General features: G+C 43.5%; 1 protein-coding gene across 1 annotated transcript; it reads right to left on the reverse strand.

The window, feature by feature from the left end:
• Positions 1-599: 599 nt before the first annotated feature.
• Positions 600-21,426, reverse strand: lta4h (leukotriene A4 hydrolase). The gene is made up of 19 exons (XM_042345604.1): positions 21,190-21,426; positions 19,260-19,390; positions 18,922-19,042; positions 18,099-18,167; positions 17,034-17,129; positions 16,223-16,275; positions 14,665-14,737; positions 13,553-13,693; positions 12,845-12,868; positions 11,684-11,754; positions 10,721-10,832; positions 9,908-10,052; positions 9,467-9,570; positions 8,213-8,283; positions 7,703-7,757; positions 5,385-5,480; positions 3,628-3,710; positions 2,906-3,010; positions 600-2,348 (listed from the first exon to the last, which is right to left on the reverse strand). Exons 1-19 carry the CDS (start codon positions 21,346-21,348, stop codon positions 2,225-2,227), a joined length of 1,833 nt encoding a protein of 610 aa, XP_042201538.1. The 5' UTR covers positions 21,349-21,426; the 3' UTR covers positions 600-2,224.
• Positions 21,427-23,207: the final 1,781 nt, after the last annotated feature.

The following is a 23,207-nucleotide window of genomic DNA, read 5'->3' on the forward strand; positions in this document are numbered from 1 at the left end:
ATGAAAGGCGCTCTATAAACGTCATTTTGTTGTTGTTGGATTATGCTCGTCATCGCAGTGACAGGTTTCTGGGGATTAAAGAGTATAGTTTGCAGTTCAGGCCAGGAGTGGAGTCCTGTAGCAGTGGTTAGAGCGCTCGCCTCGCAAGAGACCTGGGTTCGATTCCTGGACAGGGCGAAATCTTAGCCACGTTTCCTTACTCCGCACACCTCTGCTTACCAGCAGTAAATAGGAACCCACTTGTCAGTCGATTGACGGATCGCTTTTCGGGGTAATAATCGCTCCAAAAAGAAAAAAAAATTTGGTCACTCAATCCACGACTGTTTGTGGGACGCTGCTGTGCGCAATTGGCTGCTGCTTTTCACCCACAAAATATAGTCAATTCACTTTATATATTCTGTGAAGCGCTTTGGGACATCTCAATTACACGATAAGGCGCTATGTCAAATGCAAGGATTATTACTAATGTAATAGAGGCACTCAGGTGCCGGCTGGTTTATTGTTTAACACTACCTGAAACTCAGTTTGGCTTAGATGGCTTAAGCACAGAGATGGCTTTCCAGGTGTCAGACTGACCAAAAGAAAAACAGCCAGAACAATTTGCAGAAAACTTAAATCATTTTATTATCCAATGATACACGTGTTAGTAATGCTCTCAAATCACTGGTAAAGATTTATTTTTAATTACTAACCAAACACCTGAAGTTTTCCCATATATTTCACACAATCATAAAGTTTAGTCAACAGTGAGAAAGTCTGGAATTCCAAAGTCTCTCTCTCCACACAATTACCATCAGCAAATCACAGAAAACCACAGATATTCCATTTTTAGTTGAAAATTAACATTTGTAGTTCAAAATTAAAATGAATAAATCGCTGAGTGAAAGGGAGCAACGGGGTGGGGTGGGGGGTGTTTGTTTGTGTACATTTACTGAACATTTAGCACTCTCTTCAACTTGTAATTCTTACAAATCCATACGCCTTCAGAAACCTTTGCAAACAGTTTTGCTTTGCACGTTCCAGTCTAGTATGTTTTTAAAGCAGTTTTTAATCCCTTAAATGCGCCTTCCCCCCCTCCCCCCATTATATAATAGAAGTCGCATTCACTGTAGCCCTGGGGGTCCAACCTTGTGGCTGCTGAGGGCTGTTTGCCCTATTTGGGAAATGTTTGTGAGACGCATTTTGTTTCCCTTCCAGAAACATCCAACATTTACAGGTTAAGGAGGGAGCAGGTGGGACGGATAAAATGGAGGGAGGAGGGGCCGGATGCAGCCCACGGCCACCAGCTGGATCACCCTGCTGTAGATCATGATGGTTAGGCTGAGCAACCAGCGCTTTGAGGAGTCTCAATTACATGATAAGGCGCTATGTCAAATGCAAGGATTATTACTAATGTAATAGAGGCACTCGGGTGTTGGTTTATTGTTACCTGAAACTCAGTTTGGTTTAGATGGCTTAAGCACAGAGATGGCTTTCCATGGGACAGACAGCCGATTGACCAAAAGAAAAACAGCCAGAACAATTTGCAGAAAACTCAATCATTTTATTATTTTAGATTTTTATTATTTTACTGATACACGTGTTAATAATGCGCTCAAATCACTGGTAAAGATTTATTTTTAGTTAAATCTCCTAAACCAAATACTGGTTTATTTGTTAAACCAGTAACAATTATAGAAAAACTGATTTCATCCCTGTAATGCAGAATTTCAATGAACACATTAAAAAAAATCTTATGTCAATTGTATTTCACTTTAAATTTGTCAAGAGCAAGTTTTGGGCTGAGATTATTGTTCAGAAGATGCTCTTATACTGGACTACTTAATTTCCAGATCAGCCCATCTTTACGTGACTGAGCAGTCCTATTATTAATAGAAGGTTGAGAGGTGATATGATTACCGTCTTTAAGATTCTGAAGGCATTGACTATAGACCATGATAAGCTGTTTTATCTTGTATTGAACAGTAGAACCAGAGGACATTGAAGGGGCTAAATTCAGAAATACTACTTCAGAGTTGTAAATGTATTGAACAGGCTCCCGAGGGAGACAGACGGTGGGAGCAGAAAATGTTGTTTGTTTCAAGAACAAATTAGATTTCTGCTAGAAAATAATCTCTGGGGATACAGTGTATAGTTTAGGACACAACATGTCAAGTGACAGCCAGGATGGTGAGAGGCGAACTGGATGGACATTGATCTTCTTTTGCCAGAAAATTCTTATGTTCTATTGTTGATCCATGTGAAGGTCTTTGGCGATGATACTGGCTGTGATCGGGTGCATGTTGGGTTTATTCTTCACAAACGTGTTCTTGGTTTGCTGACGCGCTGTTTCAAAGTTGTACAGATCCCTGCAACCAATATTGCTTTTTAAACAAACCTGAATACACAAGTGCTAAACTTCAGCAAATCTAAACACACAGAATATTACCTCAGGGCCTCTTAGTATTTTGGGGTCTGCCGGGTGTCGGACCTCCAGCCTTGTCCCTTCCTACCTCTGTGACAGGCTACTACCTTATCAACCTGTCCGCTCCCTCCGCTTTGCTGGCTCCGGCCTGCTCCACGTCCCCTGCCCCATCGGGGGTTAGGCCTTCAGCTTCTCTGCCCCCACCCTCTGGAACTCCATCCCACGGCCTCGCCCCCTCAATTGCTTCCATCAAGGCCCATCTCAAGATGCTCCTCTTCAAATGTGCCTTCGACCACCCTTGTCCCATCCTCCCTGCGCTTCACCCCTTCAGATGTCAACCCCCAGCTCGGGTCCAAATCCCCGACGTCCTCCTGATGTGAAAGGCACTGAGTAAATGTCCTGTGTTGTTGTTGGCAGTTTCTGTGATGTTGCCCAATAGACTTTCAAAACACAATGCCACATTCTAATAGCTAAAAAGGTGAAACTATTAGTGAATGATACCTGTAAAGAGGTCGAGTGAACTTCATTCTGCCTTGTTCTGTCACCATCTGTAACGCCAGAGGAATGGCCTCCTCCCACTTGGCTCGCAGACACAATCGGAGCCATCTTGTGTGGATCAATAACAAAATCAACAACAACAACAACAACAACAAGATTCCATTTATAAAGCGGAATCATAAATCATAAATCATAAAGTCTACACAATACTGCTAAGCAAATCTAACGTTAATCACTCAACCCAAAAGAGTACAAAGTCACATTTCTGAGTGCTAAAAGCAGTTTTAAGAATGCGATTGCCAAATCTCTGGTTTAAATCTAAACCAGATTCAAAGGGAATTAAATCCTCTTCTTTCTAACGATCCACAGCCAAATCCAATCTCGTTCTTACGCAATGTCCACACGTCTACTTTCCCCATCAGGCGATGATTATGAACAAAAACTGAACATTTCCCTCTTTTATCCGGTTTCCTTTAGCCTTTCTGCCCCCACCCTTTGGAACTCCAACTCACAGTCCATTCACCTCATCCCTTCCCTTGTCTCCTTCAAGGCCCAACTCAAGACCTTCCTCTTCAACCCTACCTACCCCTACCCTTGCTGTCCTCCACCCCTCCTGATCCCAACCCCCAGCTCGGGTCGAAATCCCTGACTGGCCTGCGCCTTGGGACGTCCTCCTGACGTGAAAGGCTCTGTGTAAATGTCATGTGTTGTTTATTATTCTGTACCTGAAACGGATCTCCGCATTTTTTGTGCTGTTGAATTTGTAAACCTCCTGCATTTGTTTCACGTGTTGGAGGGACAGCACGGGCTAAAGGCAATACAAACACAGCAGTTAGCATGACAATCAATGCAACGTACACAAGATTAGATTATTGTGAGTATAATAATTCACTCCAAAAACTGAATAATGTCTTGCACTGGAAATGACCAGATGAAATTCTATTTAAGATGATCAATCTCAACAACAACAACAAAATCAATCTCAACTGTCTGTCTGTACCGCTCTCAAACATTAGCTGTGAAACACAATATTCTACAGATAAACAAAAGGAAATGCTTGTGATAATAATCCTTACATTTGATATAGTGCCTTTTCACACTGTTGAGATGTATCAAAGCACTTCACAGAATATACTATAAAGTGTAGTGACTGTGTATTTTGTGGGTGAAACGAGGCAGCCAATTGCACACAGTAGGTAGTGTCCCACAAACAGTCGTGGATTGAGTGACCACATATTTTTTTTTAAGTAATTAAATGGTGGAAGGAGGAAAGGATGAACGGTCAGGGATCTAAAAGAGAATTTAGGTGGAACTACTTCACACAGAGGGCAGTGAGATGGTGCAACTCGCTGCTTGAAATGATGGTTGAATCAGGCAATGTAGAAACGTTGAAGAGGAAGCTAGACCTTCACATGAGGGAGAGGGGCAGAGAAGGGAGTAAGGAATGGGTGAAGACTTGAGTGAACACCAGCACAGTGGTTGGGCCGAATGGCCTGTTTCCATGCTGCACATTCCTTATAACCTTTATAATCCTGCCCACAGCCAGAGGTGCCTCATATTCATTGGACTCACAGCACAGCATTTAGTTTGGCTCCGCTGGTAGCACTCTCACCTCTGGTAAGAAAGGTGTGAGTTCAAGCTCCTCATCAAGACTTGACCTCAAGGCTAGGCTGTCACCGCCATGCAGTGTTGCAGTCAATGAGATGAGGCAATAAACTGAGGGTTTCATCTGCCAGGTGGACGGTAAAAGGTCCCAGGAGACTATTTGCAAAGTTTCTCCAGTGTCCTGGCCAACAAGCCTCTATAACTAATGATGATTACCTCATACAAGTTTATGGAACCTCGCTGGCCCCAATGACTGCCACGTTTGCCCAGACAAACAGTCATTACACTTGACGCTAATTAACTGTGAGCTGCTTCAATGAAATAAGGCACAATAAAAATAAGTTTTTTCCACTCTTTAGAAATTCCTCTTGCGACCAAATCTTTATTTACTCTTTGTATTTCAAAACTCTGCAGATTTTAAATGGCTACATTTTGAGTTGCTTTTGAAGGAACCGATATGATGGAAATTAAAGGTAATCTGCAATATTGGTGCAATTTTAAACCTAAACCCTTCAGGGCAGAAAGAAAATCTTTCGAGTTCTGAATGATGTTTTAGGATTTCAATGAACAGATCATCGGCCATTGAACAAACATCTGTACAAATGAATTCCTAATTCTGAACGTTTTCAATGCAAAAATTAGCCATTTCTAGAAGTGGGAAATGCGTGACTATAATTTGAAATGATAAAACTAAGAAAAAATATTTATTCGTAATAATAATCCTGGCATTTGATACAGCGCCTTATAATCTCATTTAGACGTCTCAAAGCGCTTCACAGGATATACTGTAAAGTGAGTTGACTGTTAATTTTGTGGATAATACGCAGCAGCCAATTGCGCACAGCAGCGTCCCATAAATGGTTGTAGATTGTCTTACCTCCTGTAGTAGAAGAGTAAGGAATTCAACCACCTGATTTGATGACAATGGTTTCAGATCTTCATTGGTAAAGATAGTCAACTCAGAGTCTGGCGCCTATAAAAAGAACAACACGTTCACACCAAGGTAATAGATACTGAAGTTAACATTCACTGTGCTAGATAGGCTTCTGGAAAAAGGAATCTGAAATACTTCACACAACTGCCTGTACCTCTTCACCTAAAGACCTAACAGTTGGGTCTCGACACGACTATTTTGACAAATACATTCAAAATACTTTCCTTTCTAATATTTGCAGTCATCCCTCCACAACACATTATACGGTGACTTAAGTTAAAACTATTTTTCGTTCTCCATTTGATACTTTGTTAAGTTAGTACTTTGTGTTTCTAGTTTTATTGAACAGGAAACACACGCAGTGTTGTCTCTACTGCAAATACGAAGCTGCCATTTGCTATTTGGATGACATAGACATTAGCTATGTGACAAACACCTGAGATTCCGTAAATTCATCCATGTTTCTCCTAGAGATCTCACAACAACGACATCTTGCATTTACACAATGCCCTTCACGTGGGGCAGAGTCTCAGAGCGCTTAACAGTGTCAGAGTCTGACCCCGAGCCAAGGGCAGGGAGGAGGTGACTGTAAACACGGTTGAAGAGGAAAGTCTTCAGTCATGATCTAAAAGAGGGGAAGGAGGGGGCAAGACGGAGGGCGTGGGGGAGAGAGTTCCAAAGCTTCACGGTGTAGTGGCTGAAAGACTAGGGACAAACAGGAGGCCAATGCCAGCCGATCAGAGAGAGGCATTCGGTAGTGGAGTGGGGAGAAAGTACAATCCTGGTCACAGAGAGAGAGAACATTTGTGACTTTGACGAGCGCTGTCTCTGTGCTGTGGGCAGTCAGGCAGAACTGAGATTGGAGGGGCTCGAGATGGGGGTGGAGGAAGAGGTTTGAGCCAAGTTGATTTGCAACGTGTTCCAGAATTAAACTATCTCCCACTAACTACTGCTCTGTTATTGCTGTGTTCTGAGAGCTGCTGGTTAGAAGTTGAAATAGACATGAAGTGAAAAAAAAACCCTTAAAACTTTAGAAGTGTCTGATCCTATATGGCTGACAGCTTTTCTTGTTAAAAAGAAAATATGGGAATTTGAAAAGAAATTGGAGCCAGGCCACTGAAAACAAACAGCAGAACCTTATTCCCTTTTATCGGAACAGGAGGAGGCCATTCAGCCCCTAAAGCCTGTTCTGCCATTCTATAAGATCATACTGATCTGTACCTCAACTCTAATTACCTTCCTCTGGCTGGACAATGTGAATGGATCCAGCTATAATCCACAGCCTTTTGGGGGTGGGAGAGCAATCCAGATTTCCACTCCCCTTTGTATGAAAAAATGCCTCCTGATTTCACTCCTAAATGGCCCGGCTCCAATGTTACAACTATGCCTCTTGTCCCGGATTCCCCTCCAGAGGAAACAATTTCTCTATAAACTTTTAGGACTTCTAAATAGCATTAGCACTGCAACATGTGGCATCACGAACCTGGCAACAAAACTGGAGACACACTGAGGCTTCCCTGCCTCACCGCCAGGTGGGGCTGCTGTCCCGCTGTGCGGAAACGTGGACAATTCTGTTCATAAGAATCGTGAGACCAAAGCCCAAAGCCATTGTAAAGTGAATTGACTTGGACATCCTCCTGACGTGAAAGGCGCTCTATAAATGTCATTTTGTTGTTGTTGACTGTGTATTTTGTGGGTGAAACGCGGCAGCCAATTGTGCAAGGCAGCGTCCCACGAATAGTCGTGGATTGAGTGACAAAATTATTATTTATTTACCTATTTATTTTTTTGAAACGATTATTATCCCCAGAAACGTGTTTCCTCCAATTGACTAACAACCGGGTTCCTACTGACTGCTGGTAAACAGAGGGGTGTGGGGTAAGGAAACTTCCCCAACATTTCGCCTGCCCGGGAATCAAACCCGGTCTAACCACTGAGCTACAGGATTCCACGTAATAATGAGATAGATCCCCGTAGTGAGGTGAGCAGCAGTGCAAATATATATAACAGTTACATTTAGATAACGATATCATGGATGATTTTTATATTTTTCCAACAATAGAGCTTAATAGTGTCAGAGCCTGACGCTGAGCTGGGCGGAGGAGGACTCAAGCACGGTGGAAGAGTAAAGTCATCAGTCATGATCCAAAAGAGGGGAAGGAAGGGGCAAGACGGAGGTGTAGTGACCTGAAGGTTTAGCACCAAAACGCAAATGACATTGAGCCTCAGGTCAGTTAGGTAACCAGAATGCTTTCACTCACTGTGTTCCATCGATTGGCGAGCCGGATACAAGCATCAGACAGAGAGGTGTCATAACTGCAAAACAAAGGTCATACAACACAACCTATATTTATAATAATAATCCTTGTATTTGATATAGCGCCTTATATCTTTGAGACATCTCAAAGCGTTTCACAGAATATACTGCAAAGTGAATTGACTGTATATTTTATGGGGTGAAACACTGGAGCCAATTGCGCACACCAGTGTCCCAAAAACAGTCGTGGATTGAGTAACCATCAGCCATTCGACTAACAACCGAGTTACACCTGAACAGGCAAACAGGACCTTGGTTTAACGTCTCATCCGAAAGACGGCATTTCCTACAATGCAACACCCCACCCCCACTGGAGTGTTTTGAGTGTTTCAGCAAATGAAGTTGAAAGTTATTTAATGAAGAGGATTCCAAATGTTTTTTTTTAACAACCTGCTTTGTAAATACAATATAGAATTTCTCTCCCATTATCTACATTTACAGAGTTAATACTCACTTGACTTGGAAAGGTGGTACACCAGGAGAATAAAGCCAGGCATGCCAATCAATCTGGTTCAAAATGTCAACCTAGGAAAACAAAACACACAGCACCATTTCATTAGCCAAATCTCGTTGCCAACCCAATTATTATTAAGACAAAGAGAAAGCATTAAATGCATGATATGTAATAATAATAATCCTTGCATTTGATACAGCGTCTTTTCACTTCGTAAAGTGAATTGACTGCATATTTTGTTGACTAACCATGGCAGATAATTGCACACAGCAGTATCCCACAAACAGTCATGGATTGAGTGACAGTATTATTACCTTCGGAAAAATGATCCACTAATCGACTAACAACCAGGTTCCTACTTACTGCTAGGTAAACAGAGGCGTGTGGAGTAAGGAAACTTGCGTAAGGTTTCGCCCTGCCTAAGCCCTCTTACTTGTGAGGCGAGTGCTCCAACCACTGAGCTACAGGACTCCACAAAATCTTGAAAACTAAATCTTAAAATCTACAATATTATATTGCTGCTGTATTGGAAATCAGCTTCAATCCATATACAAAAAAAACAACTTTTATATTACAGTGAAACAACCAAATTGCTGGAGGAAATGAGACAATGCTACAGAGAATGACATGCACAAGGTCAGAGAGAAGCAGAGTAAGAACGTCACATGTGAAGCGGAACAGTATCTCAAGAGAACACGGAGCCACATGACGTAAGCTTTCCTCATTTCTTTAACCTCCAGTAACACGTGAACTATGCTAAGCAGCATAGTTGCAAATGAGGAGAACTAGGCGTTAGTATTGAGGCAGACATGATAGAAGATGCTGGCGTGCAGCCCTGATGGTGTAGTGACTGTTTTTTTTGGATCAGTCCATTGTCTGAGAAAGAGGAACCCATCACCATGTTAGTATCCAAACCAGAGAGTTCCACATAGGTACGTTTGTAACCTACACATGGAAATGTCCCTGTATTTGGAACATAACACACACACTCTCCCCATCGGAGGGGTGCAGGCTGCTTACCTAATTCCGCAGAGAACATTAAGTGCAGGAGCCAAGGTCCTGTTTGGAGGGAGGTATAATCCAGCTAAATCCATCATGAAGTTTACAAAGCTTCATAATATTCTCAACATTTAATAATTTTTGTTAAACAACAACAGATTGTACTGCGGTTGAAACGTGGACATCTTTCATCGGGCAAACAGGACACACACGGAGAATCTCTCAACTTCATTTACCACTGAACAGCTTACCCACCTGATCATGAAAATAGGAATACAGGAATTGTTTCCAGTCCTTCGTTGTCACAGACTTGTAGGCAAACATCTGAATATAGGTCTTCAGGAAGCCCACGAAGATATCTGGCAACAAGGACAGATGTCAGTGAATCAGACAGGCTTTCCATTCAGCAAATCCTCAGTAATTAAGTCAGTCTTCGAAGATTAATATTAATAAAATTATAATCCTTGCATTTGATATAGTGCCTTATCACATCTTCAAGACAACTCCAAGCGCTTCACAGGAGATACTGTAAACTGTAGTGACTGTATATCTTGTGGGCGAAACACAGCAGCCGTGCACGGCAGTGTCCCACAAACAGTCGTGGATTGAGTGGCCAAATTATTGTTGTTTTTTTTTAAAAAGGGATTTTTATCTCCGGAATTAACTATATTAAATTCTAATGGACGTGGTATTTACCTGGCCCTCCGAGCTGCTCTTCCAAATGATAAAGTAAAGCGAATCCCTTTTCATATGGGACCGAGGAAAAGGCATCATCAGGATCGGTGTCTCGGAGATCAGGGACCAAATTGGTCAGGGGATTAGTAGGACCAAACGTGCGAATCTAAACACAAAGGAGTTTCATTTACCTCCCAAACTACATCTGTACAGATGCTCTGCTTTTTCAAATGAACAATAATAATCCTGGCATTTGATGCAGCGCCTCATCACTTTGTTGAGATGTCTCAAAGCGCTTCACAGGATATACTGTAAAATTAATGACTGTATTTTGTGGGTGAAACAACCTTGGAACCAGGAAAACAATGCGTCAACAACAACTTGCATTTACACAGCGCCCCTCATTACACAGGGCAGCGTCCCAGAGCGCTGGACAGTGGCGGAGCACAACACCGAGCCGGGGGTGGGGGTGGTAGGTGATCGTAGCCACGGTCGAAGAGCACGGTCTTCAGGCGCGACCTGAAGGTGGGGAAGGAGGGGAAAATGTGGAGGGAGGGAGAGAATTCCGGAGTTTGAGTGTAGTAGCTGAAAGTGAGAAAAAAGGGAAAAAAATAGAGGGTTCCATTTACCATCCAAGAGACGCTCTACTTTACTGAGTTTTACCAGGACAACAACAACAAAATGACATTTGTATAGCGCCTTTCACATCAGGAGGATGTCCCAAGGTGCTGAACAGTCAGTGTTTCGGACAAAGCATTTGTAAGATCTTAAGACCGTAACTTGTGTGCAACTATTGGGAAGGTCTGAACATGTTGAACTGTTGTGTGAACTCACCGACTCGAGCAGGGCCTTCCAGCCTCCTAACGCCGCAAACTGCCTGGTGTTCTCACCATGCATTCGGCGACAGATCATGCGTTCCAGATACACTGTGTGGCCTTCATTTAACCTGGTTGGTTATAAGTGAACAATCATCATCACTATTTCACACCATCCAACAGATTGTAAAAATCCCACTCAATTTGAAACAAAAATATTATTATTTCTTTGAAGGAATTATTACCCCCAGAAAAGTGATCTGCCAATCGACTAGCCTGGGAATCCAACCCAGGTCCTCTCGCTTGAGAGGCAAGTGCTCTAATCACTCAGCTACAGGACTCCAACAATACAAAATAACCTGAAAGTTGTTAAAGTGGTATGTGAATTGAGATCATGATGAGCTGGATAGATAGAAATAAACCAGTAACATATTTGTAGAATAAGTATGCAATTCATTGCTAAAGTCAGACGCACAAATGTCATGTGGACAAGGGTCTACGGTAAGTTAAATTAGCAGGAAATCTCTCTCACTGCCTCACCCCCCCTCCTTAGTCACAAGACTGATTGGATGATGGGAGTTCTCAATTGTAAGAAACACAAGATGTACAATCATCAGGAAGGTATAAATGCAAACAGGTGGCGGGTAATATGATCCAGTCTAGCTTGCCCCCATCAGGTCAAATACAGAGCAGCAGAGAGCAGCGCTAACTGGGCTGTGGAGAGGAACAGCAGCTCATGTGGTTTGTTTCCCGTTCCTCTGCATTACAAACAATTATAGCATTGGGTGGGGTTGGAGACGACGACGAGGAAAGAAGAACAAAAACCACCAAGAGAAGAGGTTTTTAAGAAGCTATTTTAAAGATTCAATCATACAATAAAATAAAAACAATGTAATATGTCGTGTGTAGCCCACCCATACACAGACACACACACACACACTACACTGATTCGTTTACTTGAGATCTCAGGCTTTGTTCTTACCAGAAGTCATCCCAGGTTTCGTTAGTGACCAGGTTTCCTGTCCAACTATGAGCAATTTCATGTGCAATTACCTAAAAACACAAAGGGATTATTTTTTCCCTTTTTTTGACCGTGCTTTAAATAACATTTATTGCATTAAAACTAAATGAGCTTGATTGACAAATCTGAGGTTTTTATTGGGTGCACGTCTGATTCACAGTCAGTCAACAACAACAGAAATTTACACAGCGACTTTCACGTGGGGAGTATGTCCCAAGGCACTGGATGGAGTTCGAAATGGTAGGGGCAGAGAGGCTGAAGGCCCAACTGCCGATAGTGGGGTAGGTCGGGAGGAAGACTTGTGGCAGGCTGGAGCCCGCTGAGTGGAGGGAGTGGACAGGTTGAAATGACATTAGCAGGTCCCAGAAGCAGGAAAAAGCAAAGCCGTGGATGGCTTTGAAGGCGAGGACGAGGATTTTGAACTTCGGAATCCATGGAAAACACCACTGAACCATTGCCGGACATGATACGAGACTGCAATGGAACAGAACAGGAACTGCCCACAGCAGTTCAAACAAAGCCTCTCAAACGTTTGATGTGAATTCAGACAATTAAGACTTGGCAGGTCACGTGCACATACATGCATACACTCGTGGGAGAGCCCAGGATCTCAAATATGGTTCCTCTTCCAACAAACAGCTCTCGAGGTTCCAGAAATGCAGACAGTACGACGAGAAGGTAGTTTACATAGATAAGTAAGCCCGCTATAAAATCTGTTTCCTATCAGGCCAAAAAGAACCATTAAATGAATGTTACCTACAGAATGCCTGGAGACATTCTAGAGTTTATTAGGCTAGGTTTGTTTTTTCTCTACTCGTGTTGTTGACACAGCCTCTATTCCAGGTTTCCGTGTAGGAATGCCTCTGGCTACAGCCAGGGAGAGAGACTGACTGCTCAATCCTGCCAGGAAAGATCATATATAATTCAACAGAATTTATAGCAAACATAGGAACAGAAGGAGGCCATTCAGCCCCTCAAGCCTGTTCTGCCATCCTAGAAGATCATGGCTGGTCTGAACCTCAACTTCAATTACCCGCCTTTGCCCCGTATCGCTTAATACCCTGACCTAACAAACATCTTTTAGAAAAGAACTTGTAATTTATTTTGAAGTACTTTACTTACATCAGAAAGACTTTTATCACCAGCCTAGAAAGAGAAAACACAAACGACACATTCTGTAAGTTTTCTCCCATCTCAACAACAATTTGAAATAGACACTTCATGACCCACTTTACATTCTGTTAAGCAATTGAGACATCTCAACGACGTGATAAGCACGGTATAGCAATTCGCTCTCTGAAATGTGCTGAGTTCACATTTTTAATCACACCTTAGGGAGAAATTATCCACACTGAAACAATGCAGTTTATTGATTAACAGTGTACTGGCATAAGTCTGATCTGTATGAACCACATAATCGGCCGAGTCCCGTTCAAGAGGTTATATTCTATGCAAATTTAACATAATAATCCTTGCATTTGATACAGCGCCTTATCACATTGAGACATTTCAAAGCGCTTCACAGGATACACTGTAAAGCTGTATATTTTGTGGGCAAAACGCGGCAACCCATTGCACACAGCAGCGTCCCACAAACAGTCGTGGATTGAGTGACCAAATTATTATTGTTTTTTTTTTAAGTTAATCAACTTAACAACCGGGTTCCTACTTACTGCTAGATAAACAGAGGCGTGTGGAGTAAGGAAACTTGCCTAAGGTTTCACCTTGCCCAGGAGTCGAACCCGGGTCCTCTCACTTGCGAGGTGAGGGCTGTAACCACTGAGCTACAGGACTCCACATCCGGAAAAACAATGTAATTTCATATCTCACCAGTAGAGTGGGTGTGACAAAGGTAAGGCAGGGGTTCTCCATTCCACCGTAGGGAAATGATGGAGGGAGGACGAGGAGATCATACTGTCCCCACACATATGGTCCCACGAGATCTTCGGCAGTCTTCAGCATGGTTTCCGTCTGTCATAGACAAATATGATTAATAATACTTTAATTTCCTCCTGATCTCAACATTTGCAAGTGTTCTGAGAATGATTGGTTATTTTGTCTCTTACCATGAATCGACTTTCAAATACTGCTCTTTATTAGATTATATTAATATGCAGCTACAGTAATAAAGAATCTGTCATATCTCCAATTAGGAAGCTTACTGTATATTATTAAACACTCTATTTTCCTCTGCATTTACACAGCGCCCTCACACAGGGCAGCGTCCCGGAGCGCTTTGACAGTGGTGGAGCACGATACCGACCAGGGGGAGGTGACCGTAGGCCCAGTTGAAAAGGAAGATCTTCAAACGCGACCTGAAGATTGGGAAGGAGGAGGCAGGGCGGAGGGAGGGATACAGAGAAAGAGTTCTAGAGTATCAAAGTGTAGTGGCTGAAAGCGCGGCCACCAAAAGTGGAACGGGGGGAACAAGGGACATGTAGGAGGCCGGAACCAGTCGAGCGGAGGCAGCAGGTAGTGGGTTTGGGAATAAACAGGTTGGAGAGGTCGAGAGGTGCCAGGGCATGAAGGGATTTGAAGACAAGTGTGAGGCAACTCCCGCCCAGGCTACATGGGTTTGTGCCGATGATGTCCTGAAACAGTTACTCGGGGCATCCCACGAACGTTCCCTCCAATTTTCCCATTGTGCTGTGCCAGAGGCTGCTTTCCTTTGTGACGCGGCAGAACCGAGAGTGGGAACTCAGTGACAAAATATAGTGGAAGCTGCCTTAGAACTCCGGTTAACATCAGACGCCGCTTAAACCAGACAAAATGGCTGGCCCCGATGTCTGGGTTAAACGGCTTTCACTGCATCTAAAATTCTGGTGTGTTTGTTCTTTAGGTCCACAGAGATGTCTTACAGGAAGTGTGCTATAACTTTTTAGGACTGGTTTGACTGTCTGCAGGAACTCTATCATTGAAAGTGACGCTTGTTGAACACAAACCTCGTCAAATTCAGTGGCAGCCGCATCCACCATCTCTCTCTCTGACCACACTCGGGTCCTCGGGCCAATCACTCTGCAAAATAAGTTCAGATTTACACAAAAACAACAAACTGACCACTGGACAAACAGAAAGCACATCATATTGGAGGCATCTTATCCCCATGACATTCGTTTAGCGCCTTTCAACAACAACATCTTGGATTTATATAGCGCCAGAGCAGGCCCGAGCCCGCTGAGTGTAGGGAGCGGACAGGTCGATATGGCGTTAGCAGGTCACAGAGGTAGGGAGGAGCAAGGCCATGGAGGGAAGGGCTTTTGAGAAGACAAAAGAAATACGAGGCCTGAAGGAGGGCAGTGATTGATTTTCTGAAATATCCATGTAAGATTAAGAGAATCCTCCATGTGCAGAGCAGAGGCATCGGTGTCCACATACAGTGGAAATCTCATGAGCTTCCTCATGGGGGAAGAGCAGAGGAAAAGACAGGTTCATAGTGAGATCAATGAAGCAGAATCTTAATAGTGGGGTCACTTTGATGTGGGTAATCAATTCAATTACACTTAAGATAACTGCCCAGACTTGCATCTCGACATGCATTCTTACCCATGTGGATCAGTTTTAAATTATTTTCTTTCTCCAATGCAAATTATGATTAAACACTTATTTTTATAGATTTTAAATTTCTCTGGTTTCTCGGTTCAATTATGATCTGGAGAAGGAACGCTGGATCAATTGGGGTTATAAATAGGGGCATAGAATTACAAAAGTCAAGAAGTTATGATAAACCTTTATAAAACACTGGTTAGGCCTCAGCGAGAGACTGTGCTCAGTTCTGGGCTCCACACTTTAGGAAGGATGTCAAGGCATTGGAGAGGGTGCAAAGGAGATTGACCAGAATGGTACCAGGAATGAGGGACTTCAGTGATCAGGAGAGGCAGAGAAGTGAGGATTATTCTCCTGGGAGCAGAGAAGGTTAAGAGGAAACTTAATAGAAGTTTTCAAAATTCTGAGGGGATTCGATCGGGTGAACAGGAGAAACTATTCCCACTGGCGGGTGGGTCGGTAACCCGAGGGCACCGATTTAAAATAGTTGTTAAAAGAAACAGAGGGGAGGGGAGGAGAAATGTTTTCACACAGTGAGTTGTTGGGATCTGGAATCATTGCCTGAAAGGCCGGGGGAAGCCAATTCGATAACAACTTTAAAGAGAGAAGCAGATAATTATTTGGGGAGGACAAGTTTGCAGGACTATGGGGAGAGAGCGGGGGAGTGGGGTTGATCAGGGCTATGGGGAGAGCCCGGGGGAGTGGGGTTGATCAGGGCTATGGGGAGAGTGCGGGGGAGTGGGGTTGATCAGGGCTATGGGGAGAGAGCGGGGGAGTGGGGTTGATCAGGGCTATGGGGAGAGCGCGGGGGAGTGGGGTTGATTTGGACACGGTGGGCTGAATGGCCTCCTTCTGTGCTGCATAATTCTATGAATCGAGGAAACAAGAGACAGAGAGAAATTGTCTACAGAAAACCAGTGTTTAATATTGAAATAAAACGCCAGTCCAGCTACATACCTGCTCTCTAAAGCTCCAACTACCAGCACGATTAAGTAGCTTGGTATTGGCACCTACAAAGAAGCAAGGAGTTATTTTCTGACAAAAATATTCACATACACTGAATCCCTGGCCAGCCAGACCAATAAGTGTGGGGGGGGGGGGGGAAATCTGGTCTGGAAAGCCGGAATTTCCGACTAAGTGTAATCATGTTACTGGTCCCATTTTGCCCACAAAATATACAGTCAGTTCACTTTAGTGTATCCTGTGAAGCGCTTTGCAATGTCTAGCGCCTTTCACGTCAGGAGGACGTCCCAAGGTGGTGGGCAATCAGTGTTTCGAACCCGAGCTGACGCAGTCGAAGAGGAGGGTCTTGAAGGAGGCAAGGGAGCTGAGGCGAAGGGAGGCGAAGGGATGACTTCATAAGGCGCCATATCAAACGCAAGGACTGTTGTTATTACCGGCATCAGTTACCGGCTTTTTTTGAGTGGACTGGCATTGTAATTGTAATCACCCGTGAATTTGTGAGTTATGATTATCATAAATATAATGATATAATTTAAGGCAATAATCATCAAGAATATAATGAAATAAGTGCTTATAGAAGCAACCAGTATTACAAGGAGAAATATCACATTTAGACAGACTACTGGGTTTGTTTTAAACCATGCTTCTGCCTGCAATGAACTTTTAATATAAACTGAAATACAGTTTACACCAAGCACTATGAGACATCCTCCCGACATGAAATGGATACAACTCTAAGGATGATTTATTAATATATAAATGTAAATTGTATTCAACTGAAATGTTAAGAGACCGAGTTATTTACCGTTTGTCTAAAGCAGTAAATCTTTCTACTCCCGTCAACTTTCTCTCCATCTCGATTAGCACTCATTAGAGCTACCAACTCGGCAGGCACAGAGATCTGGATATAAAAACAAATACAATTAAAAATGGCTACAATAACCTCTAACGGAGGATTATAAACAGAAGTACACTAAAGCAAACAGTTCTTTTTATTTTTATGTATCCCAACTTTTTTTAAAAAATGTTCTTCCCGCTGGTATTACCCCACTCTCTATCTATGCCCCTGGTCTGGGCCCACTTTGGTTGGGGCACTAACCAGTCACTGGGGGCAGGGAATCCTCCCCCTCAGCTCCTGTTAACCCTGCAGCCAAACCCTAACTGACGGGTAGGGTAGTCCTCGCTAGACAAGCAGTGGGAAAGCAGTGGGCCCCGGGATCCGCTACTGTGAAGCGCTCTGAGACGCCGTCTGGGGTGGAGGGCGCTATATAAATCCAAGTTGATGTTGTTGTTGTTGAAAGCTGGCCAGTGCTCTCAATGGCAAGCTGTGTGGGTTTAGCTGGTTAGACTCCAGCAGTTACCCCAACACACACTCTGGGCTCCCCCAAGCCTTGGCTCTCGCCAACCTGCGCCTAATACTCTCCGGAATTAAGTAACCAGGATGAGTCCCTCCAGGATTTCCATGTGTAGGTGGGATGCATGGAATTCTCAGTTTGGTTTGGAGACTCTTAAGCAGGTGAGTGTTTCCACATAGGTGCTGGTTGCCCTCTGAAACTGCATAATCCCACTGCCAGTCCCTCGCACAACCACTATCTATCCACTTCAATCTGGACAATGTGAATGGATTCAGCCATAATCCACAGCCTTTTGGGGGAGAGAGTCAGATTTCCACTTCTCTTTCGGTGAAAACCTGTCTCCTGATTTCACTGCTAAGTGGCCCGGCTCTAATTTTAAGATGATGCCCCCTTGTTCTGGATTTCCCACCAGAGGAAACAGTTTCTCTGTAGCTACTCCATCGAATCCCTTTATTATTATTATTTTTGAATTTTTTTTTATAAACACACAGTGACTTGAATGAATTGTTACATACCCGAGCATAGTAAGTGCTTTTGACAGATGGGGTATCCTGGCAAGGGAGTAAGCTTCTGCTATGGATAGCCTTTAAGGATAATAAAAGAACATGGGTTTCGTCACCAAACGCTCATTCACATCGGTTCATTTACAGCGTTTATATTCACAATTCTGAAAACACTAAATGCATGAAATGCAATGATTCAAATAATACCGTAACATTTAATAATTTAAAATAAGACTTAAAGTTAATGCCAGTCATTTAATATTATGTAATCAGTTACCCTAGCTCAATTGGTATTATCTTATAAATAATAATCCTTGCATTTGATACAGCGCCTTATCATGTTTTCGAGACATCTCAAAGCGCATCACAAAACATACTGTGTATTTTGTATATCTATATATTTTGTGGGCACAAGATGTTTTATCATTAGTCAAATAGTTGCTACAACTGTCTCCAATTAACTGTGTTTCCAGCAAAGCTAGTCACAGAGTTCAAGAGCAGCGCTGTGAAGAGTGAAGGGCACACAGAGACCTAGGAAAGCTTGCTGCAACTGCTTATTACACAATGTCATAAGATAATGGCACCTGGAGCCTTTCGTGGCTTCTGTGAATATATTCAGCAATAAAGGCTTATCCACTGAGCACTGCCCCGTCCAGAAAACTTTGTACTTTCATCAGGAACTCAAATTGTTGCTGGAGGTTTAAATCAGATATTAATCTCATACAAATGGCATGTTAAATAGTAGTTTGGAGACCAGATTACGTAGTTTATAACTGAATATAAAACAGTAAGGTGGAAGCCTGTTAATAAAATGCATGTTTAACCCACACCATACCTGGCCCTGACTAAACAGGTAGGGGTGCTTCTTCCCAGCCGTTTGCTCAGCATTGAGCCACTGCAGTCCTGAGGCGGCCGGTGATGTCTCGTATGAAATCTCCACCACTAACTGCTGGCCTCTGTGGGTTCAGAGTTTATTTACACAAAGTCAGTGACAATTATCAACAACAAATGACATTTACACAGCGCCTTTCACATTGGGAGGACGTCCTAAACCACTGGACAGTCAGGGATTTGGACCCAAGCTGGGGGTTAGATCAGAAGGGGTGTAGAGCAGAGAGGGTAGGGGTAGGAGGGTGTGATTAAAAAGCAAGGATGATTGTGAATAGTCCATACCTTGACAGCTTAAATGGAAGAACAATGTTTAAGGGTGTTCCTTTAAAAGATTGATTCTCTCCAAGTGAGAACTGGACCTTCTGTCCATTGGCAACGACATTGTGTATTTTAAGATCCCTCGTATCCAAGATCTGTACAAAAATGCACACAGGATAATTCAGTGAAAACAATTGCAGCTTCAAACACCATTAGGTTTAACAATGAATCAGCCCCAACACTAGTCTAGTGGACTAGGCAGCAACTTCATACCATTTCTCCCACAAACTATAGTCAATTCACTTTACAGTATATACTGTGAAGCACTTTGGGACGTCTTAATGACGCGATAAGGAGATATATCAAATGCAAGGGATATTATTGTTATTATTTCAAAAGAAAGTCACAAGTTTTATTTGAATTCATCAGCTTCTAAAACCTTGGACAAGTTTCCTTCATCCACACGTGCCTCTAGCAGTAAGTAGGAGCAATCTCCCTGCTTTCCCCCCCTGTCCTCACCCTCCCTGATCCTGACCACCCCACCAGCTTGGGTCCAAAACTCTGTCCGTCCAGTGTCTCAGGACGTCCTCCCGACTTGAAAGGCACCACACACATGTAATTTTATTGTTGTTGTTGTAGGAAACCGCTTGTTAGTCGATTGGCGGATCGCTTTTCCTGGGGTAATAATCCCTCCAAAAAATAAATGATAATCTGGTCACTCAGACCATGACTGTTTGTGGGACGCTGCTGTGCACAATTGGCTGCCGAGTTTCGCCCACAAAATATAGTCAATCCACTTTACAGTATATTGTAATATTGTGTGAAACGCTTTGAGATGTTTCAACAAACTTGATAAGGCACTATATCAAATGCTATATTGACTGGACATTTGAGACCTTTTAGATATATTGTCAACGTGTTCCCTGTACTTTGCTTCTGATAAGCACGGTACAGCAATTATCTTCCTGGAATGTGCTGAGTTCACATTTTTTAATCACACTTTAGGGAGAAATTATCACTGCTGAAAGCACACAGGCTGTTCATAAATGGTGTACTGTAGCTGTTTGGTTTGCGTATTTCTAAAAATGAATCTGTAGTTCAAATTCTCTACGAGCAGTATTCCCCCCTTTTGCATGGTTTAAAAATGCACTTTCATAATCAGTCACTGTTAACCCACCCATTTCCCTAAATATATTAATAATAATCCTTGTATTTGATACAGCGCCTTATCACCTGATCGAGACGTTTCAAAGCACTTCACAGGATATACTGTGAAGTGAATTGATTGTATTTTGCAGGAATGCTTATGGGACGCTGCTGTGCGCAATTGGCGGCCACGTTTCGCCCACAAAATATACAGTCACTGCACTTTACAGTGTATCCTGTGAAGCGCTTTGAGATGTCTCGAAGACGTGATAAGGCGCTGTATCGAATGCCAGAATTATTATTATTATAAATCATATTAAATATTATGGTCCCAACTGAGAATTATGAGGTTTACACACACACTGTAATACCCACAACACTGTAATACCTACACAGTGACACACACACACAGTGACACACACCCAGTGACACACACACAGTGACACACACACACACACACACACACACACACAGTAGACACACACACAGTGACACCACACACAGTGACACACACAGTGACACACACAGTGACACACACAGTGACACACACAGTGACACACACAGTGACACACAGTGACACACACACACAGTGACACACACACACAGTGACACACCACACACAGTGACACACACACACAGTGACACACACAGTGACACACACACAGTGACACACACACAGTGACACACACAGTGACACACACAGTGACACACACAGTGACACACACACACACACACACAGTGACACACACAGTGACACACACACAGTGACACACACAGTGACACACACAGTGACACAGACACAGCTCACCAGTGAGGACAGCTCGTCTGTCAGGGCCTCGATGGTGAGGGCGGCCTGGCCGGTGATGACCCTCCTGGGGAAGTCCACGCTGAGCTGCAGCACCAGGTGCCGCGTGTGGCAATGTTCCGGGGCCGCCAGAGAGCTGCCGTCCCGCCGCCGCTCCTCCATCACCCGCACCGCCAACCGTCACCGCACTCACTGCGCCTGCGCGCTCCCTCTCCCGCCGTCACTCGCTCACTGCGCCTGCGCACTCTCGCCAGCCACGCTCGGTATCCACTGCGCCTGCGCACTCCTCTGTTTCCCCACCCCCCGCCTCTCTCCAGCCTTGGCACCCACGCACTGCGCGCTTGGCCTCCTGGGAATTGACGTCGGTCCCTGCGCCACCCACGTGACCAGCCCAGAACTACATCTCCCACGAGGCAGTGCGGCCCTGCCTCCCAGAGCCAGACAGCCAGGCTGGCAATGCTGGGGCTCACAACAACAACAACAACAACAACAATAACAACAACAACAACAAAAACAATAATAATAATAATATAAACCTAAATGCCACAGGGGGGCAGGACACAGGCTGCAAACCTTTAAGATCTCCCAACAGAATTTATATTTGTAGCATTTTATCACAGATATTTTATACAATATATTGTATTTATTTATATATATATTTGTGGGGGTGACTCCAGAAGGATATATTTTATATATCTAAACACGTCCAAGCGCTCGGAGACGCTACTCTGCGTGGAGGGCAGTTTGCTATATAAATGTCAGCTGTTGTTGTTATCTATATGTGTGTGAATTATATATCATTTTGAAAATATATAATAATAATAATAATCCTCGCATTTGATATAGCACTTTTCACGTCGGGAGGACGTCCCAAAGCGCTTCACGAACACACTGTAAAGTGAATTGACTGTATATTTGTGGGCAAACGCGGCAGCCAATTGCGCACAGCAATGTCCCACAAACAGTCGTAGATTGAAAATGACCAATTTGTTATTGTTTTTGGTTTTGGAGGGATTATTATTAGGCTCTGTGTGGAGTAAGGAAACTTGCCCAAGGTTTCGCCCTCTGCCTGGAATTGAACTCAGGTCTCTCACTTGCAAAGCGAGTGCTCTAACCACTGAGCTACAGGACTCCAATAATCCTTGCATTTGATACAGCGCCCAAACAGTCACCGAGACGTCTCAAAGCGCTTCACAGCATATACTGTAAAGTGTAGTGACTGTGTGTTTTGTGGGCGAAACGCAGCAGCCAATTGCGCACAGCGACGTCCCCACAAACAGTCGTGGATTGAGTGACCAAATTGTTATTGTTATTAGCCCCCGGAAAATATTTCACCAATTGACTAACAACCGGGTTACTGTTCCTATCAGCTACCAGAGGCTGTGTGTGGAGTAAGGAAACTTGCCTAAGGTTTCGCCCTCACCTGCCCAGGAATCGAACCCAGGTCCTCTGGCTTGCGAGCCGAGTGCTCTAACCACTGAGCTACAGGACTGTTTGTGAGACTGTTTCTGGTGCTGCCACATTTGCCTACAAAAATAGTCACTACGCCTGAGAGTAATGAGCTGCGAAGTTCTTTGAGGTATTTAAACATGAGAAAGCACCATAAAAACACAAGCTCCTTTTTCTTTATTTTCACACGACAACAGCCCAGAACATTGCCTGTTCTCTGCCATCTTGTGGTCGCCGATAGCTCCGCAAAAAATCTCACAGAAATTTTATTCCTACAGGAACAAATCACAGAGGGTGATCTTTCTCCAGGGAATTACTTGTGTTCTGTTTCAACGTTTCCTTAGTTTAAAACCTTAGGCAAGTTTCCTTACCCCACGCGCCGATGTTTACCAGCAGGAACCTGGTTATTAGTCGATTTTGGATCACTTTTCCGGGGGTAATAATCCCTCCCCCAAAAAACCCTAATTTGGTCACTCAATCCACGACTGTTTGTGGGACATGACAAGGTGCTATATCAAATACAAGGATTATAATTATTATTAATATCCTCCCTCGTGCTCTGAGTTAGGGGT

Source organism: Callorhinchus milii, unplaced genomic scaffold, assembly GCF_018977255.1.
Source record: "Callorhinchus milii isolate IMCB2004 unplaced genomic scaffold, IMCB_Cmil_1.0 Scaffold67, whole genome shotgun sequence".
Taxonomy (NCBI): Eukaryota; Metazoa; Chordata; class Chondrichthyes; order Chimaeriformes; family Callorhinchidae; genus Callorhinchus; species Callorhinchus milii.

Bases quoted from the DNA above. Each gene is read 5' to 3' on its own strand.
- lta4h (XM_042345604.1), bottom strand. From the start codon at position 21,348: ATGGAGGAGCGGCGGCGGGACGGCAGCTCTCTGGCGGCCCCGGAACAT. The intron at 13,694-14,664 runs GTTTGTGTTCAA...TGTCTATGACAG, and splicing joins CTGCCACTGAATTTGACGAG to ACGGAAACCATGCTGAAGAC. The intron at 8,284-9,466 runs GTGGGTAAGCTG...TTGTTTTCCTAG, and splicing joins ATTCCTATTTTCATGATCAG to GTTGACATTTTGAACCAGAT.